Raw genomic sequence first — 22,087 nt, 5'->3', positions numbered from 1 at the left:
GCGGGACCGAGCAGCAGGTAAAGGACTTTTCATCGACGACCCAAGGAGTGGCTGCACCGAGAGGGCGGCCGGGCGGGAGGGGAGAGCCGCCGGGGCCGTGGCGTCTGGTGCCCGCGAGCTCCTCGGTGGGAGGGCGGCCCGGAGGGAAGACGAGGGGCGCCGCCGAGGCCTCCTCCGTGCGCTGCCCCGTGGCTCTTTCCCGGGACTCGGGGCGCCCCCCCCCGACCCCCGAAGCACAGTCGGCGGCTGCGGAGAGCACGCCGGCGGGGCGCGGGTGTGCGGCCGTCCTCGCGGCCCCTCGCTCTCCCGGGGCGGCCGGGCGCCCCCACTAACTCACGCGCCGCGGGAGCCCTGCAAACGCCGCCGGTGACCGCGGCGACCGGCGTGCACGTGACTCTGCGGGTTCTCGCAAGTGCGTGGAAACTCGGACGCGGTCTGCGGCCGCCGGGGTTCCCGCGCACCCCGCCGTGACGATCGCGGCGGGGGGGTCGCGGGCTGGAGGGGGGCCCCCGCCCCTGCCGATCGCGGCCCGGGGGGGGCTGCTGCGAGCTGGAGAGCGGGGTTCCCGCGCGGCCGCCGCCACGCGTCGCCCCCGTCCAGCAGCAGCAGCGCGGGCTTCCCGGCCTCCGCCGCGCCCTGCCCCCACCCCCGTGGCTGCTCCCGCGGCGGGCGACCCGCGGGGACCAGGCGCCGCCGGCGGGCGGGGGGAGCGCGTGGGGGCGCCTCGGGCCTTCCGGGCTTGCGCCTGCGGCCGGAGGCGGGAAGCGGCCGCGCGCGCACGGGCACGCGTGAGACGTGGCGCCCCCGGAGGCGGCGGGCGCGCGGCGGGCCGTCCGGTGGAGCCGCGGGGCCTGTGGCGCGGGGGCCGCCGCTCTGCCCAGCCCACCCCGCCGGGGAGCGGCGCACGCGCTGCGACAGGACTGCGGCGGCGCGCGCCGCCCGCCTCGCCCCCCTCGCGGGCTCCCGACCCGCCGCTCCCGAACCCGTCTCCCACATCGCGCGGGGACCCCGCGGCCGCCAGCTCGGCGCGATGGAGAGACCGGCGGATGCGCCCCCGCGCCTCACACTGGCCGGCGCGTGGGTGCGGGGCGGGATCTGCGGGGAACTTGGAGAGCCCGGGGCGCTGCCCGGAGGCTGGAGGAGGCTGGCGATCTCTGCCCCGGGCAGGCCTCTTCTGCTGCCCGCCCGATCGTGAGTTGGCCTTGGCCGAAGGGGGCTGCGCGGCCCCCGAGGTGTCTAGGGGCGGGTGGCGACGGGGGTTCAAGGCCGGGCAGCCCCAGGAGCTCGGGCTTCGGCTTCAGAACGTTGAGACCCGACTCGGAACCTGGCGCCTCGGAGGCGCACTTGGCCCGCTCTCCCGCCCGAGCCCCCCGATTCTCGCCGCCCACCCCCCCCACCCCCGGCCTGTGGCACCCCAGCTGCGAGCCTTTGTGGCGCGAATAACGCCCATCTTCGCTCGTGCACCGGCCACTAGCCCCGTCTCCATGGGGAGGGGGTGTTTCTGGACCGCAGCAAGCTGTGGTGCTTCCTGGGGGTGGGGGGTGGGGGGCTCCTAGGGAAATGTGCGGTTTGAAAAATAATGGGGGGGGGGTTTGACAGCGAGGGGAAGAAAGGCCTCTGAACAGGTCTCCAGTTTGAGCCCAGTCGCTGTTGGCTCCATCCACCCTCAACGCGGGAAGAGGAACTTGCTTCCCCAGCACCCAGGCGCTCTTCAGTCTGCGAGTGTTGAGCGACCCTGGGTGCCTGCCACCTCTTCCAGGCAAGGCTGTGGCCCGGATGTCTTTCTGGTGTTTAACATCCAGATTTGTGCTTTATAGAAAGTATAGTATCCTGCTCTGTAGGGAGCAGTCAGAAGTTTGGTCCAACTGTTTGCAGTCACAGCTGCCTTGCAGTATTGCAGCTTGACTTGTGAGTACCCCTTGCAAGCTCTGACGTCATCCCTTGCTAGCAAGGGAGGTGTGTGTGTCTGTGTGTGTGTGTGTGTGTGTGTGTGTGTGGTTTGTTTTTTTTTTTTTTTCACCTCCGAGTTGGATCCTATTGTCTCACGTCCACAGATTTCTAAGTCTTCTTTTGACCAAGACCCACAACAGAGACTCTCACCCACCCACACACATATAGAAGTGTAAAAAGAAAACAGAAGCTTCATGGTACGTTTATTCTGAAATACAACAATATTTTCAATTATATTTGAAAAAAAATCTAGTTGTAATGCACTAGCTTGATTTTTGTGACACTAAGTACCTGCTAGCTGGTTTTAGGTGGCAGCTGTGGGCTTTTCATTCTGGCACACAAGAGGCTGAGGAGAACATCAGCGTTTCTTTGGGGGAGCTGACTTTGGCAGCAGGTACTTAGTGTGGGAGAGATGAAAGAAGCTGAGAGTCATGGTTGAGTAATAAGCACCACAAGACATGACTGTGTTGTTCACACCAGTAACATGTGCAAAGGCAGGCGGGGGAGGGGGGGTGCTTCTAGTGCTAGTTTCTCTGATCCCATCTGTCTTCTCCAAGATCGTCTTTGGTCATAGAACTAAGTGGGGTCTTGTGTGAGTGCTGGGTTGGTGGGGAAAAGTGAATTCTTGCCACTACCCCCTTCCCCATTTTATTGAGGGGGAAGAGAGTCCTGCCACAGACACTGGATTTATTAATTCAAAGGGGGAGTCTTGATGATTCCGTGTCGAATTTAACAGCTGCAGCATGAAGGGTGAGATTATGAACGTTTTACAGATGAAGAAGTTAGAGGCTCATCACTTCTTAGTCATTATAACAATTGCAACGGTAGATCTGACAATAGACACCTGCTTTCCCTATTCCTGGCCAGTGGTTTTTCAGGGACTAAATAAAGACTTTTTCCATGTGGAATTCTTAAGCTTCTTTCTTCTTTTTGTCAGATGGCTCTCTCTCTCTCTTTTTTTTTTTTTCCCTGTGCTGGCTGCCAAAGGGCTATTTCTATGGTCTTATAGGTGGAGGTAACACTTGGAAAGGGAGCGAGTAGGGCCGCTAACCCGAGAAAATGATGGTAATAGAAGAAATCGGACAAGAACTGTACACTACACCACAGAAAATAGATGGTGCCATTGTGGGCAGTTTTGATTCCCTGGGAAAGGAATGCTCAGTTCATAGCCTTGATTCAGTGGGTTTCTTGTTTTATTTTTGTTTGGGGGATATTTTATTTTTTCTTTTCCTTTTACTTGATAGGACAGAGAAATTGAGGAGGAAGGGGTAGATAGGGAAGGAAAGGAAGAGAGATGCCTGCTTCACTGCTTTACCACTTGTGAAGCTTCCCCCATGCAGATGGGGACCAGGGGTTTGAACCTAGGTCCTCCTACATGAAATGTGTGTACTCAACCAAGTGTGCCACCAGCCCCTGAGGTAGGTATTCTTTTAAATTTATTTAGTTATTATTGGATAGAGACAGAAATTAAAAGGGAAGTGGGATACAGAGAGAGATAGAGAAAGATAAAGAGAGACACACCAACTGACTACTGATCTGTAACACTGCTTCACAACTCAGGAAGTTTTCTACCTGCAGGTGAGGACTAGGGGGCTTGAATCGGCATCCTTGCGCATTTTAACATGCACAGCGAACCAGGTGTGCTAATGCCCAGCCTCGATAAATAAATAAATAAGTAGATTTATTTTTGCCACCAGGGTTATCCCTGGGGCTCGGTGCCTGCACTACAGATCCACTGTTCTGGGTAGCCAATTTTCCTTTTTTTATTTCTTTCTATTTTTATTTGGCAGGACAGAGAAATTGAGAGGATAGGGGAGATAGAGAAGAGGAGATAAAGATAGACACCTGCAGACCTGCTTCACCACTTATGAAGTGTTCCCCCTATAGGTGGGCAGCTGGGACTTGAACTCAGGTCCTGGTTCATGGTGATATGTGCACTTAACCAGATATGCCTGGCCTCCTGGATAAATATTCTTTTACTATTATTATTTTTTAATTTACTGGATAAAGACAGCTAGAAATCAAGAAGGAAGGGGGTGATAGAGAAGGAGAGAGACAGACACCTGCAGCCCTGCTTCACCCCTGTAGGTGGGGACCAGGGACTCGAACCTGGGTCCTTGTTTATTATAATGTGCTCTCAACCAGGTGCACCATCACCTGGCCCCGTAAATATTCTTTAGCAGCTAAACTAGAGCCTTGCAGACTCCATGTGTGGGAAGGTAAAGTGTATCCTAGAGAAGTTTATGAGAAGTGAAGTGGAGGTTGGACAGTCAGACAATTTAGCTATCATCAAGACGAGGCATTGTTTAAATGGAGCTTGAGCGACAAGCTCTCCTCTCCCTTTCCATGTGGAGAAGTGGAACTGACAGCACAGTGTCTGGCCTCTAGTTTTCCTTTCTGAAGCACTGCTGACCTTGGGCTAATGCTTTTCTGACACATTTCGTGAGCTTAAGACAAAATAATAATAATCCGTCTTATAAGAAATCTTTACAAGAAAAATAAAGTTGGAAGACATTAGCTTTCTTTTGGCAAAGATGACTCAAATTATAGGAAAGATTAACGACAGTGGCAGTGGTGGGGAGAACAGGTTCAGACATAAAAACAAAGCAAAAACCCAAACATTGAATTTGAGGAGTATCAGGAGGGAGAGGGCCATTCCAGGGAAACGCAGCATTCTCTTTATTAAGAATAATGATGAAGTCTCAGAAGATGGCTCAGTGTGGAGACCTAGCTGGTACCTTACCATGGGTGGAATTTTGAGTCTGATTGCCAGCACCAAGGGCAGCACCATGGAGAGTACCGTGTGTGGAGGGGTCTTCATGGAAGATGGAATGATGCTTTGGGGTGTCTCTTCTCTTTCTCTCCCTCTCTTTCACATGTTCTCTCTTTAAAAGTTAGAGAGTAGGGAGTAAGGCGGTAGCATAGCGGGTTAAGTGCACATGGCGCAAAGCACAAGGACTGGCGTAAGGATCCCGGTTCGAGCCCCCCGGCTCCCCACCTGCAGGGGAGTAGCTTCACAGGCGGTGAAGCAAGTCTGCAGGTGTCTATCTTTCTTTCCCCCTCTCTGTCTTCCCCTCCTCTCTCCATTTCTCTCTGTCCTATCCAACAACAATGACATCAATAACAACAATAATAACTACAACAATAAAACAAGGGCAACAAAATAGGGAATAAGTATTTAAAAAAATTTTTTTAAAGTTATAGAGTAGAAGTTGACCAGGGGAGATTGATCATGAGTACTGACCATGCACGAAACCTTGAGTTCTTTCTTTTCTGCCTCAAAAAAATAAAGAATGGTGAGCAAAAGGACTTACACCGTAAACATCATTATAGTAACCATTGACTCTTTGCCGGGCTCTAACACACACTATTAATACACTATTAAATAATAATTATTTTTCTCCAGTCACTGGGGCTGGGTGTCGACACTACAAATCCACTGCTTCTTGTCGCCTTTGTTTTTGTCTTTCTTCCTTTTTTTATTCGATAGGACAGAGAGAAATTGAGAGGGGAGGGAGAGAGAGGAAGAGAAAGACAAGACATCTTCAGACCTGCTTTATTGCTCATTAAGCATCTTGCTGAAGGTGGGGAGTGGGAGCTTGAACCCGGGTCCTTGCACGTATCCTTACGCGTAGTGGTATGTGCGATTAACCGGGTGTGCCACTGCCCAGCCCCTCATCTAATAATTCTTATAGAGAGATGAACAATCTCTGTTTTACCAATCTTCCCCCCACCCCCACCAGAATATCAGTTTCTCATGGCAGCAGTCTTTCTGGTCAGCATCACACATTTATTTATCCCAAGCATCGAGCACACAGTATTTGTAAACTGGTTGAGGAAATAGCGAGTCCAGACAGGTAGGTAGTAGTGTTCCTGCATTTCTAGTAGGAAACTTTGACTGAGGGTTAAGTGAATTGGCCACCCAGCACCAGGACTGCAGGAGGTAAAGTGGGTCTTGATTTCACAGTTCTGGACTTTCTTTGCTGTGAGGAGAACACATTCATACCTTTCTGTTGTTTTGGTATTAGCCATAGTCCTGTAACGTTAATGAGTACAGTAATGGGAGTGGGAGGAAGCCAGATGAATGTGGGGTCATGTGACCTGGCGTGGTGGGCATACAGCGTCAGAGAATGTGTGTATGTGTACATGCACACACATCTGTGCTAATAGCTCTCTGCTTTATATAGAAGGCTGGGAACAGAGGTGAATGAATAACATTTTTCCACCCTGCCCTAAGTCTATACTTTGTTCAAGGCCATTGTTTTCAAACTGTCAGGTGGTAACAGAAGTGCTTTCGGGCCCTTTTGTTTATGGGGGTGTTCCAAATACTCTTGAAACTCTCCCCAAGCAGAAGTGGATGGTGTTTTAACCTAGCCATTAGGCCTTGCCTTTCAGAATTAGGGGGAAGTAGATTGCTGTGATCTTGGGGGTGGGGGGTGAAATGGATTAGCATTTAAGATATTAAAGAGCAGATTAGTAGTGCCGGTACTGAGCCCCATCGATAACCCTGGAGGCAAAAAAAAAAAAGAAAGAAAGAAAAAGGAGTATATATTAACACCATTCCCACCACCAAAGCTCTGTGTCCTTACCCCCAAACCCTTATAGTGGAGTTGAAAATCTATCCTTCTCCATGTCCCCCCCCCAGCGTTTTTTTACTTTGGTGCAATACTCTAAACTCAGTCAAATTCTGCTTTGCATTTTCTTTTCTGTTCTTCTTTCTCAAATTCTGTTTATGAGTGGGATCATCCCAAACTCATCTTCCTCTTTCTGGCTTGTCTCACTTAACATAATTCTTTCTGGCTCCATTCAAGATGAGTATAAGAAGGTGGATTCATTATTCTTAATAGCTGAATAATATTCCATTGTGTAAATATATCACAACTTTCTTAGCCATTCATCTGTTGTTGGACACCTGGGTTGTTTCCAGATCTTGGCTATTCTGAATTGAGCTGCTATGAACATAGGTATACACATACCTTTTTGGATGCGTGTGTTTGACTCCTTAGGATATATCCCTAGCATTATTAAATCACTAATAAAAATAAAGTATTAAAGAGCAGGGGAGGTAGCATAATGGTTATGTAAAGAGACTGTCTTGCCTGAGGCTTCGAAGTCTCAGGTTCACTCCCCTTTACTGCCATAAGCCAGAGCTGAGCAGTGCTCTGGGGGAAAATTATTTATTTTAAAACATTAAACAAGGATATAGAGGAGGGGTCTGGAGGGGAGAATGACTGGACTGCTATTATTCAAACTCAAGTTCTTTTTTTTTTTTTAATTTCTTTATTGGGGGATTAATGTTTTACATTCGACAGTAAATACAATAGTTTGTACATGCATAACATTTCTCAGTTTTCCATATAATAATATCAGGTTCTCCTTTTAATGATTTATTATTAACTTTTTAATGTTTTTATTTTTATTTATTTTTTTGCCTCCAGGATTATTGCTGGGGTTCAGTGCCTGCACTACAAATCCACTGCTCCTGGAGGCCATTATTTCCCATTTTGTTGTCTTTGTTGTTGTCGTTATTGTTATTGCTGTTGGATAAGACAGAAATCGAGAGAGGAGGGGAAGACAAAAGAGGAGAGAAAGCAGACACCTGCAGACCTGCCTCACCACTTCTGAAGCAACCCCTTTGTAGGTGGAGAGCTGGGGCCTTGAACCGGGATCCTTGAGTTGGTCCTTGTGCTTGGCGCCATGTGCACTTAACCTGCTGTGCTACCACCTATCTTAATTTTTATGACAGTTAAATAGAGACAGAAAGAGACTACCACCAAAACTTCCATCAGGCTCAAACCTGGGTTGTGCACACAGCACAGTAGTGTACTATCCAAATATGCTGTTTCACCAGTTCTAAATAGTATTTTTTTTTTTCCTCCAGGGTTATTGCTGGGCTCGGTGCCTGCACCATGAATCCACCGCTCCTGGAGGCCATTTTCCCCCCTTTTTGTTTCCCTAGTTGTTGCAGCCTCGTTGCGGTTATTATTGCCATTGTTGACGTTGCTTTGTTGTCGGATAGGACAGAGAGAAATGGAGACAGGAGGGGACGACAGAGAGAGAGGGGAGAGAAAGATAGACACCTGCAGACCTGCTTCACCGCCTGTGAAGCGACTCCCCTGCAGGTGGGGAGCCGGGGGCTCGAACCGGGATCCTTACGCCGGTCCCTGCGCTTTGCGCCACGTGCGCTTAACCCACTGCGCCACCGCCCGACTCCCCTAAATAGTATTTTTTGTGAGAGTGAGACAGAGACAGAGGACACATGCAGGCAAACTCTGATTGAGTCTGGGGCTTATGGTGTTTGCAGTCTCAGGCCCGCAAACCCTGTGTTGTAACATCAAGCTCTCTCCCCAGACACTCATTTATTATGAGAGAGAGTGTGAAATGCTGACTTTGGGGGTTTTCTTCAGGGTTTGCTTTTGCAGGAATTAGATTTTAATTTTAAACGCCCTCCTTCCCCAGTCATCTTCACCCACTGTGCATTTCATATCACCTAGACTCTGTGGACACAGATTTAGCTATCAGACATGGGTTTGTGCCTTGCTGGAAATCCCTTCACCTTGGTTACACCTGTTTCCTGATTACAAACAACTGGGACAGTAACTATACTTCCTTCACTGGAGTGGGTAGGGAAATCCAGTGAGAAAATGGTCAAAAAGGACTTAATGTGGAGTCTGGAATGTAGTAAGTATGCAGTATATTTTACTTATATAACTGCCTCGGAGTACAAGTAATCAAATGTGGACTTTCTGTGGCGCACACTGAGAAGAGCTGTGTCCGCTGCATAGAAAGGAGGTGGTGATTGAACTGTCACTAATTTTTCTTTTGCCCTTTAGCGCTACTATTTGTACTTTTTCCAGGGGTCTGTGGTTTTAGGGACTTGGAACATCTGCTTTTCCTTGGTTCTTTCTTTTTAAAGATTTATTTATTAACATGAGCAAGAGAAAATCAGAGCCTCACTCTGATACATGCAGTGCTAGGCATGGAACTTGGGACATCAGCTTTTGCTAAAGCTGCGTTAGAGCCCAGAGCTCTAACCACTCTACCACCTTGGGGGCATAGAAGATCACCTTTTCAAGGTCTACCCCATCTGCACACTGGGAGGCTAAAATGTGGTATAAGGCAGTTTACAACTCCTTCCTTAAGAACGACTTTCTTTAGTCTGAATTTACATTTTCTACTTTATGTTCTGGAGTTAAAATATTTATTCTTTTGTAAAACCATAGGAACAGAAGATAGTATCCTTCAAAAGAGGTTATTTGTCAAAATAAAGTATTCATAACCCTATTTAAATTCTGTTCAGATTCATTTTTTTTCTGTGTGTGTGCTGATGTTATTGTTTGCTGGTTCCAAAAGACTGGGAACCACTGATGTATGAGATTATTCTTTGGTTTCAGCATTTCTGAATCTCTGCGACTGTAATTTCACAGAGGAATAGTAGGAGTGTGTAACCTTGTGAGCTGACCACTAAATTCTCTGCGAGTGCTTATGAGCTTGTAAACATCTTTTGCCTTTGTTTTCCCAAGTAGCTAGCAGCCTTGGTGGCTATCTTTTGTTTGGGCTTATCTGTTTTTTTCTAGTTTGTACTTTCCATAGTGTCCTCCAGGGGAACAGCTGGCTTTTCTTGGCTTTAAAAGAGATGCTCAGAACTCCAAAACCACCACTGGAGTTGTCTAGTTTGATTGAACCCCCCTAAACCTTTTTTCCTTCCCTGTTCCTCCAGCTAAGTCATCTGTCTTTGATATGTTTGAAAAAGCTGCCAAGAAATCATTTATTCATGTAACAATGCTGAGCTTCCCAGTTGCAGAAATAATAGGACTGAGTAAGACTTTGTTTCTGTCTTCAGGGTTCAGTCTACTGAGAAAACAAAAACAAAGTCTTGCTTGGAGCTTTTTGAAACCAACACACAGTCCACAAGCATAGGATCTGGGCCTGAAACATGCCAAAAGAACCAGTAAGTCATCTCAGGGTGGTATGTGGTATGAAAGCTACACCCTGGGCCTCACAGTGATGTTCAGTGCGTCTGTGATGCCTGCAGCCCCCACCCTGCTTGGGTAGGCATGCAGGGGACAGTGAGGTTTTGTGTGTGTGTGTGTGTGTGTGTGTGTGTGTGTGTTGGGGAGGGGGGAATGTCGAGAGTGCAGGGAGCAAAGAGTAGAATCTGAATGTCCTCTGGGAGAACTTTCATGTGCTTGAGAGATAGTGGGGTCAGAAGCCAGGGTGATGCTGCAGGCTTTCTTAACCTTGATATAGCACATGATCTGAATTTGGGACCATATCACAGAAGGTAAAAAGATGAGGTGGACTGGAAAAGCAGAGCAATGAACAGGTCTCACAGTAATCCAGGCCCACGAGGAGGGTGCCTTTGGAAGATGTCACACAGCTTTCTGGGGCTGCATGCCTGCCAGGGGAGACATAGCTGAGTGGAGGCGGGCAACACCAACTTAAGGTCTTTGACCCGCTATGTTCTTGTTACACACCTTGGGTGTTTGCTCTCAGACGCGTAAGTTGATTTTTCTCCCAAGTCTTTGGCACCCCAACTGGGGATGGTGTATAAGATTCATGTGGGGACATGGACTGTGTGGCAACGTAGAATGAACGCCGTAGAAAGAATTATGGGACCTTCTCAGACCCATATGGAGGATCACTGACTAAAGATGTTCTGGCGATGTGGCCTGTGAGTAGGCCTCATAGGGGAGCTGAGCAGCCTCCCAGAGCTTCCTTACTGTGCCAATTGTCCTCGAGCCAGAAAAGGTTTATCAGGGCTTATGAGCAGGTGTAGGACCCTTCTTCTCAAGGGAACAATCATGGTAGAAAAGTATTTGGGGCCATTTTCAGATGTCACAGTGCTGACTCCTCTCTTCCTCATCCAAGACCTCAGATTGCACTTTTTTTTTTCAGCTCTGTATCCTCTTAACTGATCAGCAATATTAGAGAATCCCTGTGAAAACAGGCACATACTAGGGTTATGTCTTTATCAAATATTTTTTCTTTGTTGGGTAAAGAAAGCAGAGATCTTTTCACTTTTCTTTTCTCTCTCTCTCTCTCTCTCTCTCTCTCTCTCACTCACTCACTCTCTTTGCCTCCAAGGTTATTGCTGGGGCTCGGTGTCTGCACCAGGAATCCACTGTTCCTGGAGGCCATTTTTTCCCCCTTTTGTTGCTCTTGTTGTTTTATCGTTGTGGTTATTACTGTCATTGTTGTTGGATAGGACAGAGAGAAATTGAGAGAGGAGAAGACAGACAAAGATAGAGGGGGAGAGAAAGATAGACACCTGCAGATCTGCTTCACTGCTTGTGAAGTGTCGCCCCTGTAGGTGGGGAGCCTGGGGCTCGAACCAGGATCCTTGAGCTGGTCCTGTGCTTTGTGCCATGTGCAGTTAACCCACTGTGTTACCACCTGACCCCCTAAAGCAAAGATTTTATAAATGTTGCAGGGTTTACACTTAAATCAGACACGATTGTAGGGTCTCCATGGGATCCTACAATTAACCTGAACCATTGTGGGCTAGAACAGAACCTGAGTTCTGGTGCTGGCTTTCCTGCCCTCCCACTGGTGGTGGGAACCAGGGTGCTATGGTAGGTGGCCAGAAGGGAAGTCTAGTTCTCATCCTGGGTGCTTACTCCTATTAGACTGTAGTGAGACCCTTAGTTTCTGAGCCTTGGGTTTCCTCCAGAAATTTTAGTTCAACCATTTCATATAATAATAAAATTATTAGATCCTTTCTATTTATATGATTCTGTGCACAGATTTAGAGTTGTATGGCTTCTATTTTTTTTAAATTTCTTTATTGGGGAAATAATGTTTTACAGTCAACAGTAAGTACAATAGTTTGTACATGCATAACATTTCTCAGTTTTCCATATAACAATACAACCCCCATTAGGTCCTCTGTCATCCTTCTTGGACCTGTATTCTCCCCTGTTGGTATGCTTCTAATTCTGCTTCTAAGACCTTCTGTTTTGATCATCACGTTAGATATGCTTGCACTGCTTAATGCTGTGGTCTATTTACATAATGACTGTTTACCTGAGAACCGCTGGCACTGGTTTAATCCATGGTTCAATCCACTGGTTCACACTCTTTTTGTTCCGCCCCCTCTCCTAGTCACACCCTGTTTTCCACCACTAGTTTGCACTCTCTTTTTGCTACACCCACTCTACGTCACATCCTCTTTTCCACCCTACTATTTCTTTCTTGGCGAGTATAAATACAGATGCTCTTCTGATTAAACACACTTGGGATTGCCTTCCGGCTCTGAGAGTCCCAGAGTCTCTCCTGCGACACTAGCCGGGCACGAGTTCCTGATCCCTTTCCCACGCAGCAACCTAGGTTGGCTCCAGTTGAGTTCTCTCCAACCCAGAGAGCACTAGCTCAGGAACAAGCACCCTTAGGCTATCCCTGCATCTGGCGCCTGAACAGGGACCAGCACCGCCCCCCCCCCCCACACACACACACACCCCAGAGTCTTTTACTTCGGTGCAATACGAAGTAAAAGTGAATTCCAGTTCAGGTTCTACTTGTGTTTTCTCTTCTGATCTTGTTTTTCAACTTCTACCTGTGAGTGAGATCATCTTATACTCACCCTTCTGTTTCTGATTTATTTCACTCAACATGAATTTTTAAAAAATTTTTTTAATTATTTATTCCCTTTTGTTGCCCTTGCTGTTTTATTGTTGTAGTCACCATTGATGTCATTGTTATTGGATAGGACAGAGAGAAATGGAGAGAAGAGTGGAAGACAGAGAGGGGGAGAGAAAGATAGACACCTGCAGACCTGCTTCACCGCTTGTAATGCGACTCCCCTGCAGGTGGGGAGCCCGGGGCTTGAACCGGGATCCTTACACCGGTCCTTGTGCTTTGTGCTACCTGCGCTTAACCTGCTGCGCTACAGCCCGACTCCCTTAACATGAATTTTTTAAGGTCCATCCAAGATCGGCTGACAATGGTGAAGTCACCATTTTTTATAGCTGAGACTACTCATTGTATTCCGTTGTGTATATAGACCACAACTTGCTCAGCCACTCATCTGTTGTGGGACACCTGGGTTGCTTCCAGGTTTTGGCTATTACAAATTGTGCTGCTAAGGACATATGTACACAGATCTTTTTGGATTGGTGTGTTGGGTTCCTTAGGATATATCCCCAGGAGAGGAATTGCAGGATCATATATAATAGGTCCATTTCTAGCCTTCTGAGAGTTCTCCAGACTGTTCTCCACAGAGGTTGGACCAATTTGCATTCCCCCAGCAGTGCAGGAGGGTTCCTTTGACCCCACAACCTCTCCAGCATTTGCTGATGTTACCTTTTCTGCTGTATGACACTCTCACAGGAGTGAAGTGGTATCTCATTGTTGGCTTTATTTGCATTTCTCTGACAAAGACTTGAAGCATTTTTTCTTGTATTTCTCGACCTTTTGGATCTCTTCTGTGGTGGATATTCTGTCCATGTCCCCCCCCCCATTTTGGATGGGGTTATTTGTTTTCTTGTTGAATTTGGCAAGCTCTTTATATGTTCTGGTTATTAGCCTCTTGTCTGATGTATGGCATGTAGAGATCTTCTCCCATTCTGTGAGGGGTTTCTTGGTTTGGGTAGTGGTTCCTTTTGCTGTGCAGAAGCTTTTTAATTTGATGTAGTCCCATAGGTTTATGCTTGCCTTAGTCTTCTTTGTAATTGGATTCATTTCATTGAAGATGTCTTTAAAATTTATGTGGAAAAGAGTTCTGCCAATATTTTCCTCTAAGTATCTGATCATTTGTGGTCTAACATCCAAGTCCTTGATCCATTTGGAATTTACTTTTGTATTTGGTGAAATATAAGTGGTTCAGTTTCATTCTTCTGCATTTTTCAACCCATTTTTTCCAACACCATTTGTTGAAGAGACTCTGCTTTCCCCATTTAATAGTCTGGGACCCTCTGTCAAAGACTAGATGTCCATAGGGGTGAGGGCTTACTTCTGGGCTCTCAATTCTATTCCACTGGTCATTGTGTCTATTCATATTCCAGTACCAAGCAGCTTTGATGACAATGGCCCTATAATATAATTTGAGATCTGGGAGTGTGATGCCTCCAGTTCTGTTCTTTCCTCTCAAGATTGTTTTGACAATTCTACGTCTTTTCTGGTTCCAGATAAACTTTTATAGCATTTGTTCTATTCTCCTAAAAAATGTGTTTGGGATCTTGGTGGGGATAGAATTAAATTTGTATATGGCTCTGGATAATATATTCATTTTGATGATGTTAATTCTTCCAACCCATGAACATGGAATATCTTTCTACTTTGTGTCTTTTTCAGTTTCCTTGAGTAGTGACTCATAGTTTTCAGTATACAAGTCTTTTACTTCTTTGATTAGGTTTACTCCTAGATATTTTATTATTTTTTGTTGCTATAGTAAAAGGAATTGATTTCTGGGTTTTATTTTCTTCTAACTTAGTGTTTGCATAGAGGAATGCCACTGACTTTTGAATGTTAATTTTGTAGCCTGACACCTTACTGTATTGCCTGATGATTTCCAAAAGCTTCTTGCTCGAGTCCTTAGATTTTTCTTTTTTTAAAAAAATATTTATTTTATTTATTTATTCCCTTTTGTTGCCCTTGTTGTTTTATTGTTGTAGTTATTATTGCTGTTGTCGTTGTTGGATAGGACAGAGAAATGGAGAGAGGAGGGAAAGACAGAGAGGAGGAGAGAAAGATAGATACCTGCAGACCTGCTTCACCACCTGTGAAGCGACTCCCCTGCAGGTGGGGAGCTGGGGTTTGAACCGGGATCCTTATGCCGGTCTCTTCTTAGATTTTTCTATGTATACTATTGTGTCATCTGCAGACAGGGAGAATTTGACTTCTTCTCCTCCAATCTGTATCCCTTTGATTTCTTGCTTCTGCCTGACTGCTATGGCAAGAAGTTCCAACACTATGTTGAATAGTAATGGTGATAGTGGGCAGCCCTGTTTAGTACCTGATCAAGGGGAAATGCTTCCAGTTTTTTACCATTGAGTATGATGTTGGCTGTAGGTCTGCTATATATAGACTCCACTATCTTCAGGAATTTTTCATCTATTCCCATTTTTGTAGTGTTTTGATCATGAAGGGATGTTGTGTTTTGTCAAAGGCTTTCTCTGCTTCTGTTGATATGACCATGTGGTTTTTGGTCTTGTGTTTATTGATGTAGTGGGTCATGTTGATTGATTTACATATATTAAACCAACCTTGCATGCCTGGGATAAACCCCACTTGGTCATGAGGAACAGTCTTTTTAATATACTGCTGTATCCGGTTCCAAGAGTTTTGTTCAGTATTTTCGCATCTATGTTCATCAGAGATATTGGTCTGTAGTTTTCTTTTTTGGTTGTGTCCCTGTCTGCTTTTGGTATCAGGGTGATGTTGGCTTCATAGAAGCTGGCAGGGAGTATTCCGGTGCCTTTAATCTTCTGGAAGACTTTTAAAAGTAAAGGGATTAGTTCTTCCTGACCCCCCCATCCCCAGAGTCTTACTTTGGTGCGATACACCAAACTCAGTCCAAGTTCTGCTTTGTGTTTTCTTATTTTTCAGCTTCTCTCTCTTTTTAAAATTATTATTGATTTGATACTGATAGACAAGATCGTGGGATAAGAGGGGCACAATTCATACAACTCCCACCACCAGAGTGTCATATCCCATCCCCTCCACCGGAAGCTTCCTTATTCTTTGTCCCTCTGGGAGTATGGACCAAAGATCTCTATGGGGCGCAGAAGGTGGGAGATCTGGCTTCTGCAATTGCTTCTCCACTGGACATGGCTTTCTAAAGTGTGAAGATAGCATACACTTTTTTTTATTGCATTAACTTTTTCGAATTTGCTGTCAAGAATAAAAAAGTTATGAAAAAGTCATAATAAAATACAGAGAGTAGATCTTTCTTTTTCACCTTCTACTCAGGCCTTCCAATAAGAGCACGTAAATTTGTTTCTGGTGAATCCTTCTAGAATGTACTGAATGTACATAAATAGTGTGACCTTTTCTTCTTATTCAGTCCTTTCATCATAAGGTAGCGTGCACACTGCTTTATATTTTTTCCATGTGGCACCTGAGAATGAATCCAAGGTTGCATGCACAGTTGGTACTGCTGAGTGGCCTTCCCTGGCCCATTCATTTCATTCTTTTAAAAAATTTTTTAAAATTATCTTTATTTATTTATTGGATAGAGACAGCCAGAAATTGAGAGGAAGAGGGAGATAGGGAGAGAGGCAGAGAGACACCTGCAGCACTGCTTCACCACTTGTGAAGCTTTCCCTCTGCAGGTGGGGACCAGGGGCTTGAACCCAGGTCCTTGTGCACTGTAACGTGTGCTTTCAACCAGGTGCATCACCACCAGTCCCTGTTTATTTCATTCTTCAATTTATTTTTGAGGCAGAGAAGAGAGATAGACAGAAACAGAGAGGAGACACCAAAGCACTGTTTCGTTGTCCATGGGACTCCCCCTTTTGCTGTCCATAGTATTCCCATGCTGCACTGAGACCTGAGCAGGAATGAGCACACACCCACACCCCAAAATGTGCACTCTTTTGAATGAATTATTTCTGTTCTGTATTTTTAATACTAATCCATTCATAAGGTGCTGGGGATCAAACCTGGGCTTCATGCATAATAAAACATGAACTTGACGTGATGAACCACCTGTCCCTGACTGCTGTTTGTTAATTTCCTTAGACATCCTTTATTTTATTTGACATTTCGTTGGAAAAAATATGACATTAATATTCAGAGGATTTAATATTTTTAATTAGTGAATTTATCCAAACAGAAACATGCTGGTTATTTTAAAAATCAAATATCATGTTTTAAGTAGTTGCATTTTCCCCATTTAATCTTGCAATTTTATACATATGTACATATGTTGTACATATGTATGTATACATGCTACTTATAATAATATTATAACACTGGTATATAATTTCTAGAATGATACACATACATTTATGGTTTTCGATTAGATTTTTTATTACTTTGGTGTGCTTTTTTCATCTGTGCTCTCTCAGGCTACATAAATGCAAGTTGTTTTAGTCCTGTTTTAAATTTAATCCTGTAAACATCAAATTGTAAAGCAGTGTGAATATGGTTAATCATCCCAAGGGTCTTGATTTTCCTTTTTTCTATATAGTGAACAGCTCCATCTGTAACTTAGCATTTATTAACAACAACAAAAACCAACCAACCAGGGAGTCGGGCAGTAGTGCAGCAGGTTAAACACATGTGGAGCGAAGCACAAGAACCGGCCTAAGGATCCCGGCTCGAGCCCCCGGCTCCCCACCTGCAGAGGGGTTGCTTCACAGGAGGTGAAGCAGGTCTACAGGCATCTATCTTTCTCTCCCCTCTCTGTCTTCCCCATCTCTCTCCATTTCTCTCTGTCCTATCCAACAAGGACAACATCAATAACAATAATAACTACAACAGCAATTAAAAAAAAAGGGAAACAAAAGGGAAAAAAATTTAAAAAAAAATAAAAAAGAACCCCAACCAACCAACCAAACAAACCCTATGTATTGAAATACTGGTTCATTTGAGGGACAAGAGTGAGTCAGTCTGAGGTGAGTCAAGTCTTAATAAGAATGTCAGGGGAACTTAAGACTTTAAAATTGCCTTCATTAAAAACTCTGAATACCTAGTTAGTCAGTTAGGGTCAAACTTGAATAGTGCTGCTTTGTCATGTGTGTGAACCAGGTTTGAGCCTGACCATCACCATGTTGGGCTGTGCTCATGGTCAAGCAGGCACCCTCTCAGGTGACCTGTCTTGGAGGCCCAGACTTGTGTTATTTTTAAAGTTACAGATCCTCTTGGGAGGCATGTATGTGTCGTATGAGTGTGAAAATTTTATCAGGAGCAGCATGAACTTAAAGACAATTAAGAGAGCCACATTTTAGGGAAGTATTGATGGCATCTCCCGCTTGCATGTTTTAGGCTGTTTGGAGATTGATTTGCAGTGGGTTAAACTTTAGAATCCCATTCCAGGGGGCCTGGCGTTAGTGCAGCAGGTTAAGCGCACATGGTGCAAAGCTTAAGGATCCACATGGCGCAAAGCTTAAGGATCCCAGTTCAAGCCCTTGGCTTCCCACCTGCGGGGGGGTGGTGGTGATGGTGGTTTGACTTCACAGGCAGTGAAGCAGGTCTGCAGATGCCTTTTTTCTCCCCCTCTCTGTCTTCCCCTCCTCTCTCCATTTCTTTCTGTTCTGTCTAGCAACAACAATAATAACAACAATAACGATAAACAACAAAGGCAACAAAAGGGAAGAATTAGCCTCCAGGAGCAGTGGATTGGTAGTGGTAGTGCAGGCACCGAGCCCAGCAATAACCCTGGAGACAAATAAAGAAAAAAAGAATCCTATTCCACATCTGTATGCTATTGGGAGTAAATTAAGGTGAAACCTAGAGGCAACTATGTACCTCAAAGTAAAAGTGCCTAATAGTCTCTGTGGCTAGACTTAGACCTAATAAGTTAGGCGATCTAGTAGAATGGCCTAAAGAAGGCAGCGTAAAGTTTTCAGTAAAATATTTATTATGTAGGCCTAGACACCCTTCTCTCCTACCCCATACTTCACTTCTCTCAATCCCTGTACCTCCTCAACTAACTATACAAAAGGAGTAAGATACATCTCTTAATCTCTAGAATTTAAAAAAAAATTATCTTTATTTATTGGGTAGAGACAGCCAGAGATAAGAAATGAGAGGGGAGAGGGAGATAGGGAGGGAGAGAGACAGAGAGACACCTGCAGCCCTGCTTCCCCATTTACAAAGCTTTCCCCCTGCAGGTGGAGACCGGGAGCTCAGTTAAACCCTTTTGACAACATCAGCATTATTGTCTCCCCTTGATAATCTTCAGAAGGTGGAAACCTTTTTTTTTAAACACTAGAGCACTGATCACATCTGGTTTATGATGATGGTGCAGTGTTTTGAACCTGGGACCTTAGAGCCTCAGGCATGAAAGTCTGTTTGTCTAACCATTATTCTATCTTTCCCTCCCTGGGTAAAGAGAGTCAGTTGAACTGGGGCAGCTCTAAAGTTTTGATAGGTCATACACACCTAGACATTGGTGACTTGGGGCAGGCTGGTGAGATTTCAGCTAGAGAGGCTTGGACTCTGCACTTCATACTCTTTCAAAGACCTTTTGAAATATTTTGAGAGGCTTTTAATTTTTTTGCCTCCAGGGTTATTGCTGGGGCTTGGCACCTACACTAGGAATCCACTGCTTCTGGAGGCTATTTTTTCCCATTTTGTTGTCCTTGTTGTTGTGAGAGGGTTTCTGTCCTGGAGCTCAGCTTCCCCAGAGACCCCCCCTACTAGGGAAAGAGAGAGGCAGACTGGGAGTATGGACCGACCAGTCAACGCCCATGTTCAGCGGGGAAGCAATTACAGAAGCCAGACCTTCTACCTTCTGCAACCCTCAATGACCCCTGGGTCCATGCTCCCAGAGGGATAGAGAATGGGAAAGCTACTGGGGAGGGGGTGGGATATGGAGATTGGGTGGTGGGAATTGTGTGGAGTTGTACCCCTCCTACCCTATGGTTTTGTTAATTAATCCTTTCTTAAATAAAAAAAAATTAAAAAAAAAAAAGAAAAGAAAATCCCTATTCTTCTCTTCCCACATTTGCATTCCTTCCTGCACAGAAAAAAGAGACAAATTAGAGTCTCCAGAATGAATTCTCACTTCAATTTTTTTTTAAATAAAAGAAATCTAGCATTTTTATTTTGACATTTTAGAAATATTTGGGGGGGGGGTTGGGCGGTAGCACAGCGGGTTAAGCGCACATGGCATGAAGTGGAAGGACCGGCTTAAGGATCAGGATCCTGGTTCCAGCCCCCAGCCCCCAGCCCCCACCCTGCGTGGGGGTGGGGGGGGTAACTTCACCGGCCATGAAGCAGGTCTGCAGGTGTCTATCTTTCTTCCTCTCTGTCTTCCCCTCCTCTCTCCATTTCTGTCTGTCCTATCCAACAACAACGATAACTAACAATAATAATAACCACCACAAAGATAAAATAACAAGAGCAACAAAAGGGGGGAAATGGCCTCCAGGAGCAGTGGGTTCGTGGTGTAGGCACTGAGCCCCAGCAATAACCCTGGAGGCACCAAAAAATACACATATTTGTGAAAGAGACCAAGACTAAGTCACTGCTCTACTATGTGAGGGTACCAGAGGTTGAATCTGGAGTTTCATGCATGCAAGTCCTGCTGAACTATCTCCTCAGCTGTGGACATTTTAAGCAAAATTTTAACTGATTTAACACTGATTTGTAATACAGCTTTTAGGGATAAAGTTTCACATCTATACTCACCACTGAAAAGTTCCTGTGCCATTCCACCAAGGACACCCCTCAACCTGTGCATTTTATAGTTTCAGATCCAATATTCAAGTTAATTTTTTGAGCCTATGTTTGCGTATGGTATTCTAACTGTTGCTTACACGCTGCTGTCCAGTTCTCCTAGCACATTTTGTTGAGGAGGCTTTATTTTCTCTATTGTATGATTTTGATTCATTGGTCATATATTCGATATACATATATAATGTGGATTATTTCTGGGTTTTCTGTTCTATTCCATTGATCTGAGTACTTGTTTTTGTTTTAATGTAATACTACTATAATTACTGCAGTTGTTTCTTTCTTTTCTTTTTCTTTTTTCTCACCAGAACACTGCTCAGCTCTGGCTTATGGTGGTACAGGGGACTGAACTTGGGACTTTGGAGATTCAGGCATGAGAGTCTCTTTGCCTAACCATTATGTTATCTACCCCTGCCCCCTGTTGTTTTTAAATTAAATCAAATTAATTTTATTTTAATTAGAGAGAGTGAGATTGACCGAGACCAGAACACTGATTAGCTCTGGATTATCGTAGGCTGGGGATTGAACCTGGGACCTCAGCCTCATACATGAGAGTCTCTTTTTTGTATCTATCCTGTGTCCCCAGCCCTATTAATGTTGCTTTGTATTAGAGTTTGAGGTTAGAGAGTGTAATATCTTTTCTTATTTTCTTTCAGAATTGCTTTGACCATTCACGGTCTTGTGTGACTCCACAAAGTTTTAGATTTGGTTGTTCTATAATGTTTCCGTGAGGAATGCCAGTTAGATAGGAATTGCACTGAATACATAAATTGAATTAGGTCAGACAATCATTTTAACAGTGCTTATTCTTACAATCTATTAATATAGGATATCCTTCCACTTTGTATTTTTCTTCATTTATTTTAATGATGTCTTATAGTTTTTACTTCAAAGGCCTTTCACTTTCTTTGTTAGCTTTACTTTAAAATTATTGTTTTGGTGTAGATGTAAATGGGATTGCTTCCTTGATTTTCCCCTTCAACTCAATGTGTATAGAAATGCAACAGATTTCTGTATATTGATTATTTTATTTTTTTGAATATTGATCTTGTATCATGCCATTTTGCTGACTATATTGTTCCTAGCATAAGGGGAAAATAGTGATAACATCTCTTTCAGTTTGATTTCTTTTTATTGCTCTCTGTAGCACAGTAGCTGTGACAGTGGTTATCCATGTCTTATTCCAGACGTTAAGGAAAAGCCTTTTGGTTTTTTTTTTTTTTTTTCCCTCCAGGGTTATTGCTGGGCTCGGTGCCTGCACCATGAATCCACCGCTCCTGGAGGTCATTTTTCCCCCTTTTTGTTGCCCTAGTTGTTGCAGCCTCGTTGCGGTTATTATTGCCATTGTTGACGTTGCTTTGTTGTTGGATAGGACAGAGAGAAATGGAGAGAGGAGGGGAAGACAGAGAGAGAGGGGAGAGAAAGATAGACACCTGCAGACCTGCTTCACCGCCTGTGAAGCGACTCCCCTGCAGGTGGGGAGCCGGGGGCTCGAACCGGGATCCTTAAGCCGGTCCCTGCGCTTTGCGCCACGTGCGCTTAACCCACTGCGCCACCACCCGACTCCCAGCCTTTTGGTTTTTACTACTGAGTAAGATACTAGCTGTGTGTGTGTGTGTGTGTGTGTGTGCGTGTGCGTGTGCGTGTGCGTGTGCGTGTGCGTGTGTGTCTGGGTGTGCATTATATATCTTTTATGAGAGCACTGCTCAACTCTGGCTTATGGTGGTGCTGGGGATTGAACTTGGGAACTCATATTCTCAGGCATGAAAGTTGTATGTATAGTCATTATGCTGTC

The 22,087-nt window shown here is 45.2% G+C and overlaps 1 protein-coding gene across 4 annotated transcripts in view; it reads left to right on the top strand.

The window, feature by feature from the left end:
- Window positions 1-402: 402 nt before the first annotated feature.
- Window positions 403-22,087, top strand: part of TRANK1 (tetratricopeptide repeat and ankyrin repeat containing 1) — a 104,878-nt gene continuing 83,193 nt past the window's right edge. For all 4 annotated transcript variants that reach the window (XM_060180570.1, XM_060180569.1, XM_060180568.1 and 1 more), the window contains exon 1: window positions 403-1,191. In XM_060180570.1, coding sequence (XP_060036553.1) covers window positions 1,031-1,191 — 161 coding nt within the window. In that variant the 5' untranslated portion in view covers window positions 403-1,030. The remainder of the gene's footprint in view (window positions 1,192-22,087) is intronic.

The sequence above is a fragment of the Erinaceus europaeus genome, chromosome 21 (assembly GCF_950295315.1).
Source record: "Erinaceus europaeus chromosome 21, mEriEur2.1, whole genome shotgun sequence".
NCBI lineage: Eukaryota > Metazoa > Chordata > Mammalia > Eulipotyphla > Erinaceidae > Erinaceus > Erinaceus europaeus.
The sequence above is the reverse complement of the archived record's forward strand: the minus strand, read 5'-3'. Positions and strand labels throughout refer to the sequence as shown.